The sequence below is a fragment of the Meleagris gallopavo genome, chromosome 2, assembly GCF_905368555.1.
Source record: "Meleagris gallopavo chromosome 2, MGAL_WU_HG_1.1, whole genome shotgun sequence".
NCBI classification, from domain to species: Eukaryota; Metazoa; Chordata; class Aves; order Galliformes; family Phasianidae; genus Meleagris; species Meleagris gallopavo.
In genome coordinates, this window is record NC_139405.1 from 70,044,998 (window position 1) to 70,071,895 (window position 26,898).

General features: G+C 35.2%; 1 protein-coding gene across 1 annotated transcript in view; it reads left to right on the top strand.

The window, feature by feature from the left end:
* ASCC3 (activating signal cointegrator 1 complex subunit 3) overlaps positions 1–26,269 on the top strand; it is a 254,014-nt gene extending 227,745 nt beyond the window's left edge. The window contains exons 37-42 of the mRNA XM_085217585.1: positions 4,161–4,385; positions 17,040–17,191; positions 17,708–17,858; positions 23,787–23,993; positions 25,375–25,550; positions 25,638–26,269. Of these exons, the coding sequence (XP_085073711.1) occupies positions 4,161–4,385; positions 17,040–17,191; positions 17,708–17,858; positions 23,787–23,993; positions 25,375–25,550; positions 25,638–25,785 (1,059 nt within the window). The 3' untranslated portion in view covers positions 25,786–26,269. The remainder of the gene's footprint in view (positions 1–4,160; positions 4,386–17,039; positions 17,192–17,707; positions 17,859–23,786; positions 23,994–25,374; positions 25,551–25,637) is intronic.
* The last annotated feature ends 629 nt before the right edge of the window (positions 26,270–26,898 follow it).

The following is a 26,898-nucleotide window of genomic DNA, read 5'->3' on the forward strand; positions in this document are numbered from 1 at the left end:
TTAATTTTGCTATTGTATTTTCTAGTAATACTTTACCCTTGTCTCCTTCTCCTCTCTCTGCACCAGAAACTTGAAGGAGAACAAAACACATCACAGGTTTTTAATGTTCAGATCATAGTGTGTTTGAATTGCATCAATGCAAAGAAAAGGAGCATACATACAGTTAGTCAATTCTAAGGTAGTTTCCAATGCAGCATCACTAAATAAAAGTCTCTGGTTCAGCTCTGGAATGTGAGAAACTATTTTTGGTTTGTTTTACCCCTCATTGTTACAAATTAATCAACTGCTCTTTAAAGTCTAGAACTCATTAACTTTATACGTTTTACTGTTCCCATGACTGAAACAAATGTAAAATATCCAAGTTTACTTTAGTTACTCACCTTGATCCCATTTCTGTCTGTTCTTAACAGGTATCCTCTCTTATAGACAGGTGAGAAAAGGTACTTACTTGAGGATTAAGATATTTCAGAAGGTTTTCATGTGGTATAAGTCTGGACTTCAGTATAAATCAGTAATTTCAGCCAAGCTTATATATGTTGTAGGTAGATGAAAAATCTAATGTTTTCTAAACCTTTAGGCTCTGTGAAGCCTAATATTCACCATGTTGGGTAGATTATTTGAATTTCCATTCAGTGGGACTCCTCAAAGTCTTACTTGAACGCATTCCAAGGATCAGAGTGTGATTTGGTCACACAGACTCACAGGTGCAGATCTGAATTTGAGAGAGAGAAACATTTTTATTAAATGGGCATTGAAACAACCCTGAGTAGCTCTTTAGTACACTAAGATCTGGATCACTTGAGAAATTGTTTTGAAATAAACATTCTGCTTCAGTTTTTCTGTTGTATTAATAAGCAGCTGGATGAGACACTGGGCAATTCAGAACTGGCAGTAGGTGTCAGAAAAAGTTAAGGTATGGCAGTAGCCCATACAAACATGGGGAACAGAAATTTGAGAGTAGTCTCCAGGAAGAAGGAATGAAAATATTGAATGTCTGAAAGCGGTAGCCAAAAAAAAAAAAGAACATGTATTGAACATGTATTTTAAAATGAGTTTAAAATGAGTTATTTACTTTTAGAATGATTCAAAAAAAAAAAAGAGTGATGATAAACTGTGTATTTGGAGCACAGTGTTGTGTGATACAGATAGGACTCTATGGAGTTTGTGGGTGATGTTGGGCAGGAAGCAGAATTCAATTATCAGAATAGCCTTTGGCCTTGTGAAATATGCCTGTCGAGTTTATGAAAGCATATGTGTGGCATTCCTCAATGGCAAAGCAAGTCACTCTTTCTCATGTAGCCCAGAGTTGCGTACAGGATGAAGTGTAGGTTGCCTTCAAAATGATGCAGTCGTCTCTACTGCCCAAAAGAATATATTATTGGGAAAGTTCAACACAGACCCATAGGATAGAGAGAGCTGTGACACAACTGCCAAATGCTTGATTGCAGAACCCATAGCTAAATTCCTAGTTATCTCTTAGTATCCCCCAACAAGTTATGTTTAATTCTGTAGGAAATTGTATTATTTGTATGTATTAATTGTAGTAAATGTATTATTATATTATTGCAGCACATGGGCTACATTAGCCCTCATTGATATAAGAAAAGGGGAAAGTGAAAAATACACAGCAGTGCTTTGTGATTTAACTGTAAAGTTTTTATTAAATATTGACTTCAGAATTACAATTAGTGATTGAAATGTGATTTGATCTCTTTCCTTATCTGTGGAAAAGCAATATTCAGATGCAGAGTACTAAAATACTACGTGTTCTCTATTGTGTGGAATAGTTGAGTCTACAGCCTTTCCCTAACAGATTGAGAGTTGTAATGAAAAGGAAAACTAAAATGAAAAAATACTGAGTGAACAGCAGGTCCCATTTGAGGTGATTACAAAGGATGTTTCTTTATTCTGTCTTTTCTTGTGCAACCTGAAAACAGTAGCAGGGGGTTACGAGCAGAGTTCATCACAGAGTTGTCAATCACTGTCATTTAACATTTTGCAATGGAAGATGTCTTTATTCAAGGACAGCTGGGCAAATCAGAGAAACAGATTTGCAGTTAGTAGTCTGTCCAGCCTACACTAAGCAAACAGGGACAGGGCAGAAATACTGGCCTCTCACATAAAAATATAATGGACTCTGCTGACCTCGGTGCCCTCCATTCAGCTTCATTCTCAGTTGTATAAAAGCTTCACTACCCATTCTCAATTTCCTTTAATTATCTACATGATGCAGATAAGAAAATGAACCTCACTTACTTACAGTCAGTGATCACAAACAGGAAATTAAGTAGCAAGTTGTTTAAAATAAGGGGAGTGTTTTGGAGGTAAATAAAATGTGTGCTGGGGAAGAATTAGTGAAAACGCATTTTTGGGAGCACCAGTTGGTCTGGAGTGACTTGGCTGATCCTTTTTCTTTCTGCTACTTTAAACTGCAAAGGAAAACTTAAGTAAAAAATCTCCTTGGTAAATATTCTTTAAAATATCTTTGAAGGAGAAGCAAGTTAAATAAAAAGAGTGAAGCAAACATGCAACGTTCTATGGGGCTTAAAAAGATTGTGACCTTAGGTTCAGAGAATAAATGACCACAGTTTTCACAAGAGATCTAGCAGAGGCATCTAGGATTAAGCAGCAGTTCTCTTTAGACTGTCTTCACTTCTAATCTGCAGTCGAGATAAATTAATGACATTCTGATTTCCTTTTCAAATCTATCTTTCCTTTTACATTTATATCACAGTTTAGCTATCATTTCACTGTGTAGTTAAAATAAATAGAAAATATGTACTGTCCGTTTTTTGAGAGAAGAGGAGGGCACAAAGCAGCTATATAACTTTTTTTTTTTTTTAGAAATTCTAAAAAACCTCTGTAAGGACTTTAATGAGTGGATACAGTACTTTGCAGTTCAGTTAGGTAGTTTCATTAGGTGTTGAAAAATGGCAGTTTTTCTTTACTTCATTCTACATTGGTTACCTTTGTGGATATTTAATTAAAATAGATGTTCAGGATGTCTGATTAGAGATTGAATCTGTAGCTTAAAAGGAATATAAAACCTTGAATAATTTAATTTAATGGTCTCTTTTCTAAACCTACAGTTCAGAAGATATTACCGTTCAAGCTACCCAAAACGCTTTTATTTTATGATAAAATAAATATATTCACATAAATTACGAATGGAAAAAAAGACCTCATATTGTAAAAGTGTTACTTTACTTGCAAGTTTCATATTTTAAAAAGATCGTTCTCATTCCAAGCAAGAATATGTATGCATACATACAAGAGGATTTTGTGGAGAACACTGCCACTTGTGTCATAGTACTCTGGACTATGTACATAGTACTCATGGACTCTGCTGACCAAATTATAGATCTGAGGATGCTTCTGTTGAGAGTTCTTACTTGCCGAGACAGTGGATCTCCCTGTCAATAGCAGACTGAACTACCGCTCTGACTACACAGACAGACTTTTTCCCCTCTGCCCCAAGGATGCCAGTGATAACTACAAAGATTGTTGTGCAGCTCCTTTTTACAACAGTGAGGAAGTTCTTAGCTCACATTTTGGCGTGAATGGTAGCACAGCAGATAATTTCCAGCACCTACTTAATGATTTTGCTGTTTTCTGTGATTACCAAGCAGCTGCTGTTTAGAACTTGATTCTCAAAATAATGAAAATACATTTTAAAATCAATTTGAAATACAACCCAGACCTGTTTCAAACCAACAGTGTTTTGATTACAAAAAGAAAAGCAGGAACTGTGAAAAATGAAAATGTCAGTTATCAACTTCTTTATAGCTAACTTCACTCTGTTTTTGTGTGCTAACTGGGGTAGGATATCTGGAGAAGGTCATCCCTAATACTGAATCCATCCAGTGAATGTATTTATTTCATTATTTTATTTTCTTATTCTCTAGCAGAAAAATCAACATAGAAAAGTTTTTAAAACCTTTAATTAGGTGAATATGTTTGAATAATTCCCTAGCTGTTGTTTTCCCACAAACACCTGATTTTGATAAGTAGGCTACATAAATATTAAAATACTGCTATTTTAGCAACTAAATCTAATTAGAGTAATTAAATGCATATACTTTTTATGTCTCAGAAAAGAAAAATAATTATTCTGAAGCTAATTACTTAATGCTTAAATGAATTTTATACTTTTTTTTCAGAATGCTGATGAGTACACAGATCTACCTGTGAGACACAATGAAGACCAAATGAATAGTGAACTGGCAAAACATCTTCCAATTGAAGTCAATCCTCATTCATTTGACAGCTCACACACAAAAACACATCTCCTGCTGCAAGCCCACTTCAGTCATGCCATGTTGCCTTGTCCAGATTATGCAACTGATACAAAGACAGTGCTGGATCAAGCAATTAGAATATGTCAGGTATAGTAATGCATTTCAGTATTTAAGTCCTGTTGTTTTTTACTGTTATTATATTGTAATTTTGAATTTTTTATTTTGACTATTGAAAAATCTGAAGATTTCTTGCAATGTCTTGTGAGAAAACTGGCGTGATGCCACTATGTTAAGGAGGAACTATATGCCAACAGAGATGTTCTCTTTACAAAACAGAAGGTAAATGAACTTCTAGTAAACAAACGAAAAAGAAAAAAAAAAAAAGCCTGCACTGACTGGAGGCATCTGTTGCCATCTCCTTTCATATGCTTCGGTCACTGTACTGTGGAATGCTACATGTAAGTCATTCCTGTGTATTCCCTACAAATTGTTGTGCTGACCCCCAGGAACTATGTCCCACGGGTACATTCCTTTTTATAGGACCCTAAAGCATTCTAGTCACTGCCAAGCATAAATAAAACATGTTTTGAAATGTAATTTGGGACAAGATACTGGGTTTTTCTGTAGCTTGTGAAGAGATATATCTTCTGTTTCCCAATAATCACAGAATCAAAGAGCATTCTTTTAAACACATTTTAAAAACAATCTGTAGGCTTGTGACTTTTACAGTTGTGCAGAAATCTCATCCCACAGAACTAAACTGACCATGGAGAGTACTGGTAGCAAGCAGTCACATGTATAGATGCATGCCTCAAAAGAATTTTAAAGCAGCAATTTAGGTTTGCAGTAGATTACTACAGTATTTGAAATACACCATTACAGCTACAGTGGGAAGAAGGCTGAGCTCTAGGTGATGCAGAGAACAGGTTGGCCCTTTGCTTCTGCAAGAGAGGAGTAATAGTATTTATTTTCTTTAGCAGAGCTGAACCTGGACTCACTCACAGGTTCTCAAAGATCAGGCGGTCCTCAACAAAGTTTTTTTGTCTTGCTCAGTTCCATATTTGTAAAATGGAAATAGTAATTCTTTCCTCCTGCCATTTTTGTTTGCCTATATTTTAATATTCTCAGTGACCTACATGTCATCTACAAGAATGATGTTCTGATCTTATTTGAAGGTTTTATTTCAGAAACTGTAATCACTCAGAAAAACAACCTAAGGCATTCAGCAGTTCCTTTAAATTGAAGTAAAATTCAGAATACTATTCCATACAGTATTTTGGCGACTCAAGCCTTTTGTTAACTGATAAATAATGTTACGTATACAGTTGTCTTTAAAAAAAAGAAAGAAAGAAAGAAAGTTCCTGCTTTCAAAGAAAAAGAAAAACATGCAAGCACATTAGTATTTTGAAGTTGGTGCATGGTTTAAATCTCTTGAGAGAATATTTGTTCCATCTTATTAGTCATGCTTTCCAAATGGAGGTTAAAGTTCCCAGAATCTAAGCAATAGACAGGGTTACACTTTCAATACTGGTTGTTACCTTTTTCCTTAGCACTGACCTGCTGATGAACTCTAGGTCAACAGAGGTGGAAAAAAAGATATTAGTTGTGAGAAAAGGAACTGAACCATGGAGGGCTCCACTGATAAACACATCCAGTGGATGACATTCTATGTGCGTGTGAACACGTGCTCGTACAACTCAAAGAGTAAAATTCAGCTGTGAAACAGAATTAGGTTTTGAAATATGTTGAATTTCAGTTTATTTACATACAAAATAGTTTAGGTGTTAAGATTGTATAGCTAACCTTCCAATGGTGACCTGAACATAAACTGTTGTTTTTGTTGGTGGATATGTGAGCAAAATGCAGACTTCCTGTGTCAGCTCTGCATTTCTGCTCCAGGAAAATAAGCTCTTTCCAAGAGCTTTTGCAAGTGGCTGTTTTCTCAGTACATATAGAGGGCAGCCATTCCAGGTCCCCTGCAGAGCACATTTGCCAACTTCTGTCAGTATACATAAGCAAACCTCTTTCCACCACAGGTAACAAACTTCTCCACTCTCCTGTGCTGTCTTCACCTAAATCAGCCTTCTATCCCCTGCTGCCTTTCACATTTCACTCACTACCTGACTCTACTGATGTCCTCTGGGCCTCTTTACCACTAACTTCAGGCTGAGTAGATTTAATAGTCAGGAAACAATAATAATAGCATGAGCCAAGAGTAGCTGATGGATTTTGTAAAATCACCAACTAAAACTGGCGAAATCCAGTGAAGTTATTCAGTCTGCAGTAGTTGTTCAGAACAAATGTCAGAATTATTGGAATTCAAAATATTTGTAGTGTGCTGTCTTTCATAATTTACCACTCTTCTCCTCAGCATATATACATAAAGCTCTGAAACAAGATCATTGTAATTACAAAAAAAAAAAAAAAGAATTATCCATATTGTAAATAAATAAATGTATTAAATAACAAACTTTTATGATTTTAAAATTCCCGATGTAAGAATCCCATCCATATTCCTTCTCCTCTAGGGACAGAGCACTTGAACAGGGTTGCTTAAACATTGTACATATATAATCTCTACATATTTCAATTACGTGTGTATATATATGTATGTGTGTATATGTATATATATATACATATGTATATAATAGATTATATATATAATATATAGCAATTCTGACCATTTTTGTTGGTTATAGTAAAATCCATAAGAATTTAACAGTGATCAGCTGCTTTAGTGTAGTCAAGCTCTGTTACACTTCCAACTACGTTTGCTATACAAACATAAAGTTTGTGTTATTGAAGTCTCTTTTTGTGAAGGCAACAGGAGAGACCAACAGATTTGGTTTTTTTATGTGATATTGGTAAGATTCCATTCTCTTCTAATAAGAAATGTAGGCAACCACTATTAAATTACTTTTGCTGAGATTTCTGTTATATTTTTATATTAGAATTCTGTTGAGCTATACTCATAATTAAGCATAGAAGTCATGAGCTATGAAGTCGCGACTAAGGTCAAAAAGAGCACATTGCTGCGATGACACAGCATTAACAAAATTTGAGGAGCAATGGGATTGATCCAATAGAAGAATGTAATTGTTGCCATTGAAAATTGAAGAAATACATTCTGTTACAGTTTTCCTGTAGTTAGAATTTGTTTTGTTTAGATAAAAGTTCGTTATTGCAAGATAAAATTTTATATATATTTACACAGGATAAAATACAGAGTTCTTTCCCTTTTACTGCAGAAATATGAGGAATAGCAACACGCGAAAGTGAATACTGACTTACTTCCACACCCACTTTTCAATGAACCTGAAAAGCTTGAGTGAAAAGCTAAAGAGTTTGTTAATCACTGACACGTTGCCATTGATAAAACATAGAAGGTTCCCATGGCTCCAAAAAATCTGCCTGTACTTCCTATGAGACCTTGGCAAGTCACTTAATTTCTATTTGTCCTGGCTACCTCTAATAGAATTACAGTAAGCAGTGTATTTTCTTTAATCTTATAACACTGTCTGTATTATGTTTATTGAGAAAAGATAGAGATATCAGCAGTATAGTGCTCAGCACTTCAGCTGTTGCTTAAATTCAAACATTTCTCCACTTGCAGAAGATCATGAAAAAGAATAAAAAATCTCATGAAATGATCTGTTTAATATTTTTATAGAATAAAATTATTACTGTAAAGACAGTACTCCATCTTTTTTCCCCATCTCTGATTTAGAATTATGTGAAATGGACTAAATCTAATCCCTTTTTTACTTCCTTTGTCAAGCCTTTTGTGACTGTGTATTCAGCGATCAGTTCTTATTCTGCTGTTCTATTGCCTATATTTGCATTAATTGAAATAGATAATGAGGTAGTAATACTACCAGTTTCAGATTCAGCAAGGAATATTATAAAATGAATGTGACAGTTGCTGGCTTTGCATTGGGATTGGCCACAAGCCTCCACTTGTAGTATAATCGTTGATAAAATATTTTAATATTGCCAGAAGGAGTACTGCCATGGAGCCCAGACTTAACCTTTAAGAAGTGTTTACCTATGGATGTGTTAAATGCGTCTCTGTAGGATATCTGTGCACTGAGAGAAGATGGACAGGAAGGCAGGTTTTGCACTGCACAGTGAAGGGCAGTTTGTATGGGAAACATGCACATCCCCAAAACGAGGCCCAAATAGCTCTGCTGCTGATGGATGGCGCTTTCCAGGCATGTTATACCTCTGGAGAATCTCATTTTGATATGAAATGAAAAGCTCTTCAGGTCAGGCTCTGCATTTCCTTATTAACTGGACAATGATATGTGTAGCATCCCTTTACTCATTCCCAAAATAGGTAAATAAGTTCTTTACGGTCATTTAATTTGAAGGTTTTGATGCAATTCTGAGTATCGTCTTTGTTGTCCATATTTAGAGCTTTCAAACATGGCACAGCTATTCAGTCTTAAGAGCTAGCTTATGGATTATGAGTTTTTTTACTCAGAGAGCGGTGAGGCACTGGCACAGTCTGCCCAGGCAAGCTGTCATGTCCCATCCATGGAGGTGTTCAAGGCCAGATTGGATGCAGCCTGATCTAGGGATTGGCATCCCTGTCAACAGCAGGGGTTTGGAACTGTGATTTTTGAAGCCTTTTCCAACCCACACCATTCTATGATTCTGTGATTCTACTATTCTGTGGGTGAAATATTTAAGCTAGTAAACTGCAGGCAGTTCTTGGCTGATGGGAGCTGTGTCCCGAGTTTCGAATGGTCATTATTATAGAGTCGTAGAATCACAAGGTTGGAAAAGACCTATAAGATCATCTGGTCCAAAAATGCACTGTCAGGAGTGGGATACAAAGCCATGCCTCCAGGGGGAGACCAGAAATCCCATCAAGGGAAGGCAGAACCTTGAGTTCTCAAGCAGAAGTTGGTTTCTGCCCATGCAAGCATAATTGCAAACAGCAGAGATCCCTGAGCTGTAGTTCCCAGGCTTTGCAAATGTCACTCCACACCGGACTTCCCATTCTTCCCAGATGTCCTCAGTTCCTAACAGCCACTAAAACCGCTGGCCTGGGGAGCCATGCCCCTTGGGTCATTTGTTTTCCTGCCTGTGAAGAAATGGAGAAGATCCTAAGTACACTTCAAGCTCTTGTGTTATCTCCTGTTATTGTGGGCATATCAGTGTCTAGCTGAAAGGTAAAAATTACAGAAGTGGCACGTTTTGTGGTTGCATATGCAAGATTTGTCCAGAAGCGCTCAGGCAAACATGTAATTGCTTTGTTTAATAAATGCATTTCAAACTATGAATAAGTGGGCAGCTTAATTCAGAGAAGGGAAGATAGTCAAATCAACTCCATCGTGCAGATACAAGTGAATAGCAGAGGCCAATGTCTCTTTAGTTCCTACACAAATTCTTTGTATACACGTAGTATTCCAGTGATTGTACCATATCTGCAGTTTTACTTAAATACTAGTTGGTTACAAGGTTGGATTGCTATTATTCCACATCAGGAGGGTAAAAATAATAGAATAACAAAAAAGATTTATTTGGAAATGATGCTCATTTATAGATAATAACAGCAATAAATATCTTTGTAGTGACAGTGTCTGGACATAGGAATACTGGGATGGAAATACTTGCTGTTTTATAGGCTTGTATGAGGAGGAGAAGGAAAGGCTACCTTTGTCACAGTGGTGTTGGGGATTTTGCTCACTGCAGATAGTTTGGGAACTGCTTTATGGAAGCATCTTGGTGACAGTTTAATGATGACTTGGTGTTGCTTATATGTAATCCCTCCCCCACCCATGACAAACCTTTTCCCAGTTGGGGCTAGAGGAAATGAGTAATGCTTAACCCATTTGTGTGATCAATTCACTTAAGCAGCTACTGTGAAATGTTAATCACAACTTTAATTTGTACTGCATTAGCATTTTGATTAACTTGTAGGCTTGCTAGCACACTTGAAGCACTTTTACTCATAGTTACAGCTCGGAAATGACTTTTTGATTAATTAAGTTTGTTAGACAGCAGCTGAGCTTCCTGAATGCTAACCTTACAGGGCTAAAAGTTCAGGAGAAAGTTATTGGGAATAACTGTTGCTGTTGAAAAGGATTCTAGTGAATACACTCAAAAATTTTTAATTATTGACAAAATACTACGTTACTACTTTGAGACTGAATTTAAACTTTAAAGAGGGCAGATTTATCATTATGAGAAAGACGCTGGGTATTTTTCATAGGCTTGGCAGACTTGTGCAAGCTGTGGAACAAATGCTACCTGTAAGGCATTGTTTAGGATGAAGAAACTGGGACTTTTTGCCAAAGAGACTTTTCACAAAAAACATGTTATTGTATTTACAATTCACTAGCCTAGTATGGAATATCAATTTATTAATTAGCTATTTGAAAATAAATTGGATGTTGGGACTCAACAAGTTCTGAACGTGTTGGGTTATGCCCTACTAAGTTTATATTGCTAGTATCAAATTCCATGGCTGCTGTTATCTCTGTAATACTATCAAAAAAAAAAATCAGTACAAGCCAAAGGGTTGCACTCCACTAAATCTAGACAGTAAGTGATTTGTCCTTTCCCTGATTCTGATCATACTAATAATGTTACTATGGAGGCTAAAGGATGAATACAGGGATAGGAATCTTACAAAGCAGCTAGGAAGGTCGTAATTTGCATTTGTCAGTGAGACCTTTATGGTGATGGGAGAATGAAGAATTAGTCTCTCATAGTGAGTAGCAGAGCATAGGGAAGAGGGAGCTGAATTTGCTTGTTCAAAAATACAGTGAAGAGAGGCAAGATGCAGCGGACAGTATAAAAGGAGTGCCCAACTAGGATCTATTATAGCTTATTCACTATCACTCTGATAAAATAGAAGATTTTTTTTATATAGGCCGAAACTGTACAGATGAATGATTTTGATTTTGATTTGAAAGAACTCCTCTTTTCCCTCTCCTCCCCCCAGTTAATACATTTCTAGAAAGAAGTTCTGGACTAGATCTCTGAAGTGCAATAGTTGAAGTACCTGTTGTACCAATCCGAAACTTTGTGACCTTAAGATCCTCTATAAGACTTTTTCAAATAAACTCCAACTTTTAGACTGTTCAGTTGTTGTTTCTGGGGTATATAATTGAAGCATCGTAATCATTATTTAGATAAAAACATGAAACATAAGTACATATAATGCTTTAAAATCTGGGAAAATATTTTACTTGTATTAGTATGATTGCAAATCAAATGTGATCGTAATGTAAAGTTATACATTGGAAGGTTTCCTAGGTTTGAAGCACGTGCAAAAAAGATTTCTCATTCTGTATTAGTGATTTTCAGGAAAAAGAGTAAAATGGGATGACTTTTGCATATTATTATCTAGAAATATTTTTCATATAAATTGTTGTTCTAAGCAGTTGTAATTAGGCACAGTTCTAATGATTTTAATAGATCTATGGATTTAAACCTTTATTTGTAACTGAAGACTAGTCCTAGACAACAGAACTTACACTGTCATTCACTGAATACAAGGATGGGGATATTTTGATTATTTGATATTGGAATACTGTACCTAATAAATTTGGGTACAGAAATAGGTGTAAAATCCAGACAACCTTACCTCTCTTTTTTTGACATAGCTATGCAATAAGTTTAAAGTATTTTAGGCATACAGAGTTTATTTCATTTCAATATTACTTTCCTTTCTCAAAGCATCACTGCAGAATCAGTATTTGTCTGAGAACGTGTAGGATTTATTTCATGTAAAGTTTCAAGTTTAAGGTGAATGTAATTTACGGTGAATGTTGTTCTGCCTAGAGTGCTGTACACAATAGTACAGAAACTTTCAATTTCCTGAATGAAGGTGCTCAAGAAAGCGCCATAGTCTATGATGCATTGGTATGAAAAGTAAAATGAACATTTAAATGGTGGAAAAATTTGAGCCCTATATCTCACCCTAAGTGTTTGTGAAGTTGCAGCTCTCACCTACCAAAACATCATTATAACAATTCACTTTTAGCAGGTGTAATTTTCAGCCACAATGTCAATCCATAAATTAGCTTAGCCTCTGTATCCAGAGCAATTCTCGTTGTTCATTTAGCTTTGATGCTAAATATTATTATATAATATATAAATATTTATATGTTTATATATATATATGTTAAAATTTTTATATATACAACATTTACATTGATATTTACAGTATTTAAGTCATTTGCTTAGTATATTCATTGCTATATGACAGGTGAGTTCAGTAAACTACTCCAAGCAGTATATAATTTCTTTTAAGATGCAAGCTGTATCATTTTAATACTTCAGTAACTTATCTTAAAGAAAAAAGCTATTTAAGTCATTTGATGAGATCAGAAATTCTGCTAGTTATGCAGTCTCTGGTTCCCTGCCACCCACCCAGTCATACAAGAGTTATCCAGAATGTCTGGCTTTCAAATGAAGGATGTGAAATTAATACCAAAACAATGTTACAGCTTTGCAAAAAGTTTTAAAAATACAAGATTTGCAATCAGGATGTTTCTATTGTTAGACAAATCTCCTAAATAAGAGAAGAAAGAGTGTTAATTAAGGAACAGATTCGATTTTTTTGTTTTCTTTTGTTTTGTTTTAAATACACATTCAGAGTGCTTAAAAAAAAAAAAAAAAAGAAAAGAAAAGAACATTTTACTATCACTTCTCTTCCTTGCCATACACACACCTCTTCTGCACCCTGCCTCCTTCTTTTCTTTCCCTCAAGATAGCATCATTCAAATTCCAAGCATCAGTAATTACTTTGGAGAAAAAGAGACAGACTGTAAAAATCTGAATTTATTTTAGACCAGATAGTTACTATTTGATAATTTTTAAAAGTTCAGTAGTTGAACTAACTGCTCTCGAAAATAAGATGATGGAAAACTGATAGTAGAGGTTGATGGTTTCCAACTTACGGACTCCTGGTATGAGGAAAGACATAGCGAGATATTCTGATCCAGACATTTTGACATTCAACCCTATCACCTAAATGAAAATTTTTGCCATACCTGATAAATTATATCATTCACTTATTGATCATCAGCATTTTCATTCTAGCCCTGCCATGTTTACACAAAGCTGCTTCTCTTGTCAGTACGAGCCAAGAAATGTTTCATGTTTGTCAGAGAGTAACACTGTAAAGTCTTAAGAGCTAGTACCTGATTGTTGCATCAAAACCATCTCAGTATAAGCCTCTGGTTTTATTTTCCTAAGTGCAGGAAGAGGCCAAAATAAGATGATGGTAAACATTTTTTATTGTATCAAGTGATATATCGCTTGACTACTTCTGTCCACTCCATCATTTCAAATTTAAATTAAAAAGCTGCTGACATTGTTTAGTTTTTAATTGTTTGGTTTACTAAAATGTATGATTTTCTTCTGAAAGTAAAAGCACTTTTATAGTTTATCTTTTTTCACTTATATTCATTTGTTCACTTCTTTCTTTTCTTTTACTTTTTTTTCCTATGGTGAAATTATCCTGTGCAAGAAATTCAAAGGGTAGTTGGGTAGATAACCAATTTGTGTCATTTTAAGTTTAGAACAAAATTCTTAATCAGTTCCAAAGAAAAAAAAGAAGGAAAAAAAAAGAAAAAGAAAAAATCACTGACGTGAAGGGAGGACAATAACTTGTTTCGTTACCTTGATTTGATAGGAATTTCAATGATTACTTGAGTATCAAGCATCTGTGTGTTTTACGTTTAGCAGAAAAAGAAGCGTGTGTAGGTTTCCAAGGCAGTAGATGAAACAAGCCAACTTTACCATTGTTCTGACTTTTTCACAATGTCACTGTCTTGGATTTCACATCCAGATAGAGATGCTGTGAATAAATTCTATGGGTGAAGAAGCAGAAAATAAGGAGGAAAAGAGGATTTGCCATGTGGATTCATTATAACAATGTGGAACACAGAGTCTCACACACACAGGCTTTCCTTACTCCCTACGGGATATCTATCTGCAGGCCTCTATCAATTTCTAGGAGATTTTCTATGTGAAAGGATCCTCCAGTTAATTTCAGTGTATAGCTTGTTTTAGATTTATTTTTCTCTGACGTCTTCTCTCTTCCTTCTCCCCTTTTCAAGTCTCTATTAAAAAGGTGGGGGTAGGGGAAAAGATTAAAAGAAAAAACAGAAAATAATGAAAACAGTGTTGTACATGTATCCACAGAAGTATTTTACGAAAACACCACTGCTTTATACTGACTAAATATGCAGCTCAGTAATTTCTTGCTGTTCATAAAAAAGATAGGGTATCTCTTCACCAATTGTTATTAATATATATGCAACAGTTTCATGACTGAGGAGCATGATGTTTCAGGGTATTTCAGAATAGCAGAAAGGAAAAAGTGTGAATCAGTAGGTTGGAAACTGGAGGGAGGTGAGATGCTGCCTGGGCACCACGGTCAGAGAGGCATGGACAGTATGATATGTGGAGGCTTTGCTATCTTTCAAAATTTGGAAGTTGATTCATCCTGTAAATTTAAAAGAAGGTTGTGTCCTGTAAGTTTAAAATGTTAGATTCACTCTGAAAAATTCTGAGAACAATTCTTTATCTGACTAAAAATTATGTAAGGTGCTCCGTACATCTATAACCCATGAAACTACTCCTTTCAAGTGTGATTTCTAGTATAATCTTATTTTCTAATGTTTAACAATAATCATACCAGGAAATTACCTCAGCCAGCCAAGAAAACTGTCATTGTTGAGCTGAGAGGTACTATTTGGGTAACTAGGAATGTGTGTTTCAAAGTGCTATGGCTGTTCCTCCAAAAAAAAAAAAAAAAAAAAAGACAAATGTTAAATCTAGATCATTATTAGCTGAAAGGCACTTTATCCACAATTCAAAAGAAATGTGACATCATTTGTGTAATTCAAGACTACAGGTTAAATATTTTTCTAAGTGTCACTGATCTTATCTTCCTGATCTGAAATAAAACCTGTTGAAATTGCATTATAAACTGCTAAGATAAACTGTGCGATGGGCCATGACTGAAACTAACTTGTGTCTCTAAACTCAGCATTTCTTCGGAATCAGTGTAATTTAATTGAAATAGCTCTGCGTGTGTAAACAACTCCTTTGTTTAAAGAAGATTTCACTGTTTAGTTTGCCTTAAGTAAATGCTGCCTTTTGTTTGTCTGTAAAACATTTGATTAAACATAAAGACTTACATAGACAGCTCCTCATCATTACACTAGCATCTGGAAAATAGGTTAAAATGATGCAGGTATGTGCTATCTAAGGAAGTATCAAAGAATATAATTTGTCTTGAAAAGAAAAGCCCATGGAAACATAATCCTAGTCCTGAAATCAAACTATAGTTCTCCTAATATCAAGAAGACAGTACTTAAAGAAGTGTGGAAATTATTCAGTGTGACAGAATGTGTTCTTGCTTTCTTGAAAAAATCATTTTCCATTATTTTGATCAAACTGCAAATTTACTATATGGCAAACCACTTTTAAATATCTGACTTTCTACTGAGTTAGAGAGCTGCAGTATGAAGATCCAAGTTCTATTGTTATGACAATGGTATTAAACAACAAAATTAGCAGGAGAATAAGCATACAGCATAATTTTCTTCACCAGGTGAAGTGCTAATTTATGGGAATAAATTATATTAAATGTTTTCGTGTACTGTAGACAGTATGAAAATATATCATTTATTCAAAGAACTGCATGCTCCATTTAAAAAAACTGTGTTGAAACCAAAAGCTCATGTTCAGTTTGTTCTCCTTTGGAAGAACTCCTAAATTCTCTTTCAGACTAATCATATCAAATTTCATTCTAGCTTTTTTTTTTTCCTTTAAAATCAGCATATTTTTTTTTTTCATATTAGTAGGACCACTCACCATACATACCCTAATGAATTTTGCAGAGTTTACATTTTTATGCTAAAGGGCATACCTTTAATTTGCATTGTCTAAAGCACAGTAGCTAGAAGTATAAATGATACAGGAACTCACAAGACATGAAAGGAAGGATGACTACTAGCAGTTTCGGAGTTTGATGTGTAGCTGGTCAGGGCTTTTTCGGTCAGGGCTTTGTTTGCTTCCTTGTTTTTTCATGTTACTTGGGAAGGACTTTCAGATTCAGAACAGAGAGACAGCCAGACATCCCTCATTCTCAAGACAACTGTATGCAATACAAAAATTGAAATCCATGTTATTTCTAACCAATCTTATTCAACTTGCAAAATCTATTAGTTATTTTGTAATCTTTAGTGTTGAACAAAACTTTGATATGCCAATTAAGCTAAATGTTAGGTTTCTGTCTAGTCCCATTCAGGAGATATTTTAGTCCTTTTAAAATGGGAATAATTACAACTGCTACTGGTAAGTGACATTAGTATTAATTTTGGAACAGAAGTAAATATGTTCTTCTTAAATAGTACAAAGAGGTTTTGAATAATTACACTATTCTCGTAAAACTTGTCGAAATATAACCCAATATATCAATTAATTGTAACTTCTTCCTTTACACAACTTTGGGATTTATTTTTTTCATTCTGAGTGGGATATGTTATAGAGAGGTTATTTTTAAGGAAAAGGCCCTCTGTCTGCTCCCAAACTAACAAAAATGTGATGTAAATTGCTCACCTTTTCATGAGTAATGGCTGATGGTGATGCAAGATTTAATCCATGTTTATTCAAGACTAATTCAAACTGATCTCCCATCAGTAGGGTTTGAAATAAATTCTTCCATTGAAGGCCTAGAAATTCTTGTTTGTTAAATTCTGAATAAATGTTCTTACTTGTATGAACCAGGTACACAAATATACTTACATTTTCTTTTTTTCTTATTAGGCAATGCTGGATGTTACAGCACATCATGGCTGGCTGGTGGCTGCTCTGAATATAACCAACCTGGTGCAGATGGTAGTTCAGGGCAGATGGGTACACGACTCTTCCCTGCTTACTGTGCCCAATATAGAAGTACAACACCTTTATCTTTTTCAGTAAGTAACTCTTCTAAGCATTTGCAATTTTTCAGTTTCATTAAAACTTGGCTGCTGGTAGTGTTTGAATTTCATTGTTGTGCCCAAGAATGTTCATTAGTATAACAGAAGCAAAACTCATAATAATAACAGTTATTATTATATAATCACACTGATGCTTTCCCAAGTAATATTTCTGTTTTCAGTGTTCATCGATTAATTAACCTTCACAGATTATTTTGAGAACCGTAATTCCAAAGAAATGAACAAGAGATCACTGGAAGAGTTCCAAGTTCTAGCAAATGCAACTCTACATATTAGTTACCTCTTTATTTTAATCCACTGTAAAAATATATTATACCCATCATAATATCATAGATAATACTAAGTTCTATTGATGTCTAGATGATGCAGTAATTAATGCTGCCCAAAAACAAATGATCAGATTTGATAACAGCATCAAGTTTTACCACCCAAAGTAAGGAAAATAAATGTTTGCTTTTCTTACCTGTATCTGTGTTTTGCTTTCTGTATCAGGAAGTGGAGCCAAGGAAAAAGGAAGAGTTTGCATGGAGGTTACCAAGGTCCTATCGAGTGTCTTCCTGAACTTATGGCTGCCTGTGAAGGAAAAGAAAATGTGTTTGCTTCAATTGTGGACAATGAATTGCAAACAGCACACATTTCACAGGTAATGCTTCCTATCAGTGGTCATTATCAGTAAGATTGGAAAGGAAGAGTAGTTGTGAAAAGAAATACTCTCTTCCCTTCAGTAAATAATGTGATTTTTTGTATAAAATGCTATGCATTCATTGCTCTAATTTCAAATCACTGCTGGCTTTACAGAGGTTCTTCTCAGACCGTTTTCTCTTATTCTGTGTTAACCAGTAACATTGTCTGGTTTATGGCTGATATTAACACATCTCCTTGCTCTAAAGATGCTTGTCTAGGTTGTATAGTCTGCTTAGTGTTACTCAGCTTTTTAGAGCTAGCTATGCTCTAGGAATCATGCATGTAAATGTCATCATAGCTGGTTTCTGAAGTGGTCTGTCACACACCTTATTTTCTGAGAATATTGTTAGTAAAAGATTCAGCAGTCGTTTTCTATTTGAAACTGAAAAAGCTGATGAAATTTTCACATTTCACAGTGGGGAGAAAAAATGTTGAGTCTGCTCTAGAGTCTCATTTTCGTTTGTTTTTTCAAGTGGTTTCCAACAAAGAACAGCTATATTCTATAGAATTCCTCACATTATAAGGCTATTGATTTCAAATAAATGTATGAAAGTGGAAAACTTCAAATTATTTTTTTATGAATACTTAAAAGGACAGCAATGTGTCCTGTGTTTGACTGTTCAGCTCCAGTTAAACATTTCACCGGTTTGCAAACAAGAAGAAAAGTATTTAAATGTCTATAACAGCTGCATTTGTAACTGAATTACCATCAAAATTCTGAATTAAGAAAATGTATTGACATCAAAACAAGGCTTCATTTAAGAACAGATTTCTAACATAATACACATTGATTTCAGTCCAAGTTTTAGATGTGATAAAAAATTAGAACATTGTTATAATTAGTTCAGGGAGAACTCAGAAGTAAACTTACTTAATTTATTTGCATAAATTGCCATTCTGTTATCTTTAAAAGCAAATGCAAATTGGTTCTGTCTGATATGATGATGGTTATTTGGCTCAAAAGTGCTTCAATTTGCGTAGCAATCTGGTGTCGTCTCTGCAGCGAGGCGATCCCAGGTAACATACAAATCCTGAATTATTCCAGAAATTAGTATGTTTAAAGCATCAATTTAAGTGCTAATTGCAGTAGTAATGAGAAAAAGCAGTACTACTGTGAGATTTGCATCTACTGCCCCATCAGTATGCCTGGAGCGGCTGCTGACTGGCAGAGGATTTGGCTGCTAATTAAATAATTGTATGCATGGCAGTGTTCTCGTCTGATTCAATAGATGAAGATTAATCCTCAGATAAATATGTTTGGCTGGTATTGAAATGTCTTAGCAGTTTCCTCAAAAATAGCTTGTGTGTATGTGGTGTGTATGTTCACACTGTGAATGACTCTGTGCCTCTGTATGCCTATGTTGGTAAATACAGATGCATATGAGAGGAAAAAACAATGGCTCAGTATCATATAAGGAGAAAGTTTCATTTCCACCACTTGGGAATGGCCATACTGGTTATAGCATGGTCATGACTGTGTTGCACGTCAGTGAAAATGTGAAACTTTTATACATAAATTTTATGTATGATTTATGGCATTTTTTGCATGAAAGATCTATTGTAATACCTTCCACATATTCAAGATTTATATTGAGACTGCCTGTTGAGTGTCTTCATATGTAAAGTCTTGAAATGTGCATTTAAATAGGGGGCAGCCTAGAGAAAATACCTCCAATAAAGAAATTACATAGTCTCTATAATGAAAAAATATGAAATTACAGGCTTTAAACCTAGCATTCTGAAACCAGACCTTAACAAAGTCAAACGAAGTAATAAGTACACCACAAAAATGCCTAAAATATTCTTTTACTAATAAACCTTTACTTGTCACTTGCAATTTGTTGGACTTGTATCGTAAACCTGTTACTAGCATGAAAATGGTTAAAAAAAAAAAAAAAATGTCTTTTATAAATTTGGGGAAGAAGGGAAATGGAAAGAAAAAAATATTTTTTAAGCAGATCGGTAATTAATTTTTAAGTAACAGCTCTTGAGGCTGCTTATGGATTTGGAATATTAGGCTATGTCCTGGGGAGATGGTTTATTGGCAAAATTGTTAATGATGTTAGCAAATGTTCGTGAAGAATTCCTAGCATGATTAGGATTTGAATCTATGAGTTTGGTGGCTAAAGACATGTAGTATATATAAGTGCAGATTATACTAGATGCGCTGATACACTTAAAGGGAGGATATATGCGTATGTCACCGTATAGTTAAAAATATAAAAAATTAAAATAGTCAGTAAATAACTAAGTGATGTGGGAGCCTGAGTTTAATTATCCAAATATTGGTTATAAGCCTAAACTTTACTAAAAAGACAGCTAGGTTTTAAAAGCTGGCAGCCTAAATTCAGAAACTACTTAGGCTGTAACTCTGTAATAACTCCTATTTTTTTTCTGAACAGTATTTGTTTAGCAATGCTTTTTCAGTTCAGTTAAGTCCTTGTAAAATACTAAGCTGATATTTATATTATCAAAAGAGAAAAAAAAAAGAGATCTTACGATTGAAAGACTGCTGTTGCTGCTCTTCTACTAGGTACTTCTACTCTGGAAGTGTCTGTGTTTCTATAATCTCATTTTTCATTTTTGTCTGCTATTACTTGACTTCTTTCCTCAAGAAAAAAAGCATTGCTTTATTTTCTCCAAATTGCATGGATGATAAAAAGGCAGCCTGTTGTCAATGGTACCTCTGTCGTTATGGAAAACTGACTTTGCCTTTAATTTTCAAAAATATAAGGCCTGGATAGTTAAGTATTACAACTACCTTCTTATCCAATTATAAAGTTATTCTGAGTTTATATATTTTGTTCGCACTGTCAACGGTACATGAAAACTTGATAACCTTTGACACATAAAATATGTTGGCCTTATACAGTATTAATAGGACTGAATCACAATCTTCAGTGGAGCAACAAGTAGTACCCCAAAAAAGGAGTTCATACTACCTCTGCTGAAATTAAACTTTGTTCTAATGTAATTGTAACAGGCCACACCCTGCAAGACAGGATGCATAAAAGTTTTCCAGGCAAATGATATCTGAAATATAACAAAAAGGGTGATCACTGGGCTGGTGTAGTACATGGTACCTCCACTGAAACAGCAGTACTCTGCTTTGGTGCATAGAGAATTTCACACAGTAGTGAAGTTCCTGCAGTAAACTGAATATTAAAAACCTTTACATTAAACAGAAAACCATTTGCATGTTAAGATATAATTACACAAGTAGTCTCATCCAGTGTGATCTGCTGGAGGTGAATTTATTATGGTCTTTTGTGCTAACTGTAGAAAAATCTTGGCAAGAAACTAAGAACATCATTCTCCTTCAAGATGCTGCCTTTTATTCCTACTTTTATTCTTTCAGACTCGGGACAGAAGGGGAGATATCTTTTCCCTTAATCTTATAGCTGTTATCTTCTCTCTGTTATAATTTCCCTGCGCTTTCTAAGCTAACGCTTAATGCATTGCATCAGTAAAATTCATCAGTGTCTTGTTTTACACTGCAACTGCATGAGCGCTCACAGCTGGCCCTCCCCATCTTCTCCATTGAATGGACACAGCTGTTCATGCAGCACAGAAGAGGGAAGAAGGAAAGAGATTAGTTTTAGCCTAAATCAGTTTTCTCATTTAGTTTGGCCGGGCTATGGTAATGCAGTCATTTTAATCCAACATAAGTCTGCACTGCAGCTGAAATGGGCAGCTCTGCCCTCCCCGTGCCACTTTCACCTCTCCTGACCCAGCTCACCGCACAGCTGCACAAATGCTGTGGATGGATCAAGTAAGGAGGTGGGAAGGAGCATCTAGGGACAAGGAGAGGAGGGCTCACATCAACCCTCTTGCTGACTGTCAAAATGGCCTGCAGCCAAGCAGCTACATGAATGCTTGTGCCAGCAGGGGAGGAGGTAGGAGCACTTCATTCAGTGGTGCTGAAGATTCATGCTTATTCAGAGTGCTCGCAGGATTAGAGAATATGCTTCCACAATCAGCTTTAGGCTGATCTAAGTAAATGCCGTTGCCAAATGATTAGCAAGCTCATCCATCTAGCTGTACAACCACAGTATGGCAGTACTAGCACATTAGGAATGGAGGGGGAACAACAAGCTGGCATGGAGGCCATGGAAGGAATGCATACACTCCTACTCCATTTCCACTCCCTTTGGCAACATAATCTTAGGTCTACTTATCCTGGCTGCTGTATCTCTAATTATGTGTGGACGTGTATGATTATTGTAAATATAAATCTTGATAGCAATGTCTCCAAAAAAGCAAAATTATCTTTTCATAGAATCATAGGATATTCCAACCACCTTGCCAGTGGCAGGGTTGCCAACCACTAGATCAGGTTATCCAAGGCGTCCCCTCCAGCCTGGCTTTGTACACCTCCAGGGATGGAATATCCACTTCTCTGGGCAATTTGTTTCAGTGCCTCACCACCCTCTGTGTAAAAAAATTCCACCTGACACCTAACTTACCTGTCTCCTGTTTTTTTAGCTTAAAGTCATCCCCCCTCGTCCTAAGACAATCAGACAACGTATGAAGTTGGTCTTCCTTTTATTAAGGTTCAAGACCTTTCACCTCAGAAAAAGTAATCAGAGACACATTAAACACAATCCAAATGAAAATAGGTCTTGTTGAAAGACAAGATAATCAAAACAACACATTACATATACACATATGTACAATTTAGCCTTTTTCTAAATGAAACATTTCTGTAATATGATAGTACTGCCCATGTGACTATGTCTACCTCTTCATTCCCACAAGGTTCTGTTTTGACATTTGCTGGCTCTTTAGCAAGATCAATATTCCTCTTTCCCTGTTCTCCTTCCTGCCCTTTACCTAGCTTTTTATAGGTTATTTTGAAAACATCAGTGAAGTGCTCATCCCTGCTTTGTTTTGGGTTAGAGAAGGAGAGGGGCAAGGCAGATTGTGATGGTTGTTTATTCTTTGTTCATTTTTCTTGTGGTGCCTACGTCATCTATCTTCTTTACCCACAGTGAGGCCACAAATCACTACCTCCATTTCACAGCAAAGTTTACTATTTCTTCTTCCGAACACATTTTAAGTGACTATGCTGAATTTAATAAATGAAAACCTACATTGCTTCCTTCCATTTTTATCACAACTTCTCAGAGGTGCTTTTGCTTGTCTGATGAAGACGACACGGGAGATATATAGGGCTGCATTTTCTGAGTACTTCATGAATGTGAGGTTGAAGAAATTGTCATGTTCATGTATGCAAAATGTATGTCTCTAGCAACAGTTCTCAGTACAAAGATGAAAGTTGAGGGCCGTTGCAGCTCATAAGAAATGACAGACTTAAGATTCCTCAGAAGGATTAAAAGAAGAGTTAATGAAGATGAATGGAAGAAAATGTTTAAAAAAAAAAAAAAAAGGAGTCAGGATAACTTTGGATATGCAGTTGAATTTTTTGTTAATTATTTGAACTGATCCTCTGAACTCTCTGAGGTTTGCCCATTGCTAATTAGAACTGCAGTGTCTTGTTCTTTATGGGCTATGCTAAGGAAGTTTAATTTAAAACATAATTATACTAGTTTTTAAGTGGCTTATAAGAAATAAATACTTTAATCAGAAGCGGTAAGGAATTTTTCCTGTGTTCAGACATCAGTAATCTCAGTGAGGCATGTCTAATGTTCTTGAGAAGTTTCACATTTGTTTTATTTGCTTAGAAGTAATTAGAGCAAGAGGTTGAGGAAAAGTATTTTATGATTCTAAGAGTCATGTTGTTAAGTATAATATTCCTATACAAATAAATTATTCTTGGTGTAGAATAAATACATTGGCTGCACATTGAATTGTTATTATCATAATGACTGTCATCTGAATTGTATGGATCATCTTCTAATCTACAGGGATCTGATTTTTCCTACAGGCTTGGAATTTCTTGTCCCGCTTGCCAATTCTGAACGTTAGCCTGAGCATTAAGGGCTGTTGGGATGACCCAGCTCAGCCACAGAATGAAGTGCCTGTTCCCTCTTTGACAACAGACACACGAGATGACAAAAGATGGATCAAATTACATGCTGATCAAGAATATGTGCTCCAGATACATCTGCAGAGAACCCAGATGGGGTATCAGGTACATGAATTTATCATTTCCTTCAACAAGTGCACAAGTTTCCAATAATCCACTTACGTTATTAATAATGCTTTACACAGCATAACAATTTTTTTTATGGTTTGAGAGTTATGCAAATTGTAAACACTTTCAAAGCTTTTTCTATATTAGTAGTGAAGCAGATGATTTTTGCAGTAGGATAATAAACAGATTCTTTAGATAAAATCCTAGACCAATTTAAGACAATGGAAAAACTGTCATTATTTTTTTTACAAACAAGGAATTCGTACTTGGGTACTATAAAGTAATAACAGTGGGTGCAATAACTTTGCAGGCAGTATTTAAGTACCTGCCATCCCTAAACTCCTACTTCTCATATTTTTACATATCCTGTTTCCCAGACCAATTTTTAAGTGATCCTGTGATATTGAAATGTACTGCATACCTGTACATACCTGTACATACATACATACACACCTATAAATATGTTTTCACTTGTAACACATCCTCAGCCCTTTACTGAGGATATTCTCCACATATTCTCTTCACATTTTATATAATCACCTTAGTTTCGAGGGGAGACTTTCTCATTTGTAGGAGGGGTTAGAGCACTTTCATAAGCCCTTTTATTTGCTGTTCCAGTTACTGAGACAGCATTCCTAACCAGAAGCCAATGAAAGTGTGAGAGAAGCAGGAATATTTATTTTAGTGATCACTGCTTTATAAACCTCTCCCATAATTTGAGCCCTCTTTTGTAAGAAAAGGCTGTATCAAACTGTTGCAGAAGCTTCATTGCTGTAATGGTGCTTTTCTTCTTTGCAAATCTTCAGAAAAATCTTTCCACCTACAGAGCACGAAATGAATGATGGTCAAGTGTGCATCACTGTATATTCAGCTTTCAGCAGTAAAGTCACTGTCTCAAAGAATCACTGAAATAATCTTTCTTTTTGCTATCTCAACATTTAATAAATACTTCAGGTGCTGTTTTTATGTTTATATTTATCTTGAACTATATTGTTTAGTGTTATTTAAAGACGTGAGGTTTACAATTAACCTTTTTGCTGAGAATAGCATTTGGAATACATTAAATGAAATTACAGAAAGGGGAACAGTATTTTCATGCAAGTTTTAATAGCGTACAAAATAAGTGGAATGGTATCTTTTATTCTGTTTTGTGGCTCTTTTTTTTTTTTTTTCCTTAGAACTGTTTTTCTTTGTTTTTTGTTTTGAGATGAAGCCTTCATCTAGACAGAAATAACAAAAGTGTTTTAATTTGTATCTGTCAATTATTGTATTACATAAAAATTCATGAATGTGTTTGTGTTGTTTCTCATTCAAGAAAAAATGATATTTTGAAAAAAAAAAAAAACAGTTTTACTAAACTGTTTCTTTTTCTGAACAGGGAAAGCAAGACAGTAAAGCAGTAGCTCCTCGATTCCCTAAAGTTAAAGATGAAGGATGGTTTTTAATCTTGGGAGAAGTTGACAAAAAAGAACTCATCGCTCTGAAGAGAACTGGATATGTCAGAAATAGAAATACTGTCTCTGTTGCTTTTTACACTCCAGAGACCCCTGGAAAGTAAGACAAATTTAAAGATTAAGATCTCTTAATGATTAGTCTGAAACCTAATTGCCAAACTAATTACTCTACTTTTTACCTTTTTAGGTGTATTTACACGTTGTATGTCATGAGCGACAGTTATCTTGGCATGGACCAACAGTATGATATTTACCTGAATATTATACCAGCTAGTACTTCAGCACAAGCCACAACAGAGGTGTCTGATGCTATGAGTTATCTGACTTTGAAGTAAGGTGATCTGAAAAATCTGTTTAAAAGAACTTATCTTTTTCCCAACATATCTAGTCATTTTGGACACCCAAAAAGTGAGTTTGCCTTAGTGGAACAAAACTTCTAACCTCAAGACAACTCAAAAATTGAAAGTGACTACTGTATTGACTCTGGTAACACAGAGTTAGCCACAGTGGCCTTACTCTTTATAAAATTTTGTCTTTTCTTGGTTCATCTTTCAGAAGTCATATTGATCTCTTTTATTCCTACTAGAGTTGCCATAATTCAATTTTGACACATCAAAATAAAAGATACCGTAATTTGCTCAAATTTAGGGCTACCGTCTTCATTTTGAAAAAATGTTCTGTAGCCCATGTGTTGATGCAATTTAAGTAGATGACTTTTTTAATTTATAGGGAAAAAATACAAAATTTGACTTGAGAAAAATATGCTGAAAATATTGATGGATATGTTGCTTTTCATGTTTAATAAAAATATGTCCATAAGAGTGTTTTGCATTAGATTTTTTCAGTGTGAAATAAATGAAATAACACAAAATCCTTCCCTTATGCATGCTACCCTTTAAGATGATAATCTATAGGGAAAAAATACATATATTTTATTAATATAAACTTATATGCAGTAAATCTTGTAATCTGGTCTATATGAACTTGTTAGGACCAAGATTTACAATGTGCTGCACAGTCTTCAAACTGGAATGGGGCCTGGTGTTATCATGTTGCAAGAGAAAGGTTGTCTTCTTCTCTGACCTGACTCTAGAAGTTCAAGCCTTCAATTTAGTCAGCAACGCAATGTAATTGTCAGTTGATGGTTTGTCTGGGTTTCATGAAGTTCAGCAGGATCACTCCTTTCCTATCCCAAAAGACAGGGCACATGACATTGCCTGCTGAGGAATGTTTCTTTGATGAGAAATTCACGTCACCACTCCATTGTTTGTAGCGGTGATACTGTGTCTTGTCACCAGTAATGCTGCAATCCAGGAAACTTACCTTCAGCCTCATCTTGTTTCAATTGGTTCCTAACAAACTTGCATGCAGTATTCTATCTGCTCCTGTGTGAGAATGTGTGGAACCCACCTGGTAGAAACTTTTCAATATTCTAATGTTGCCACCAT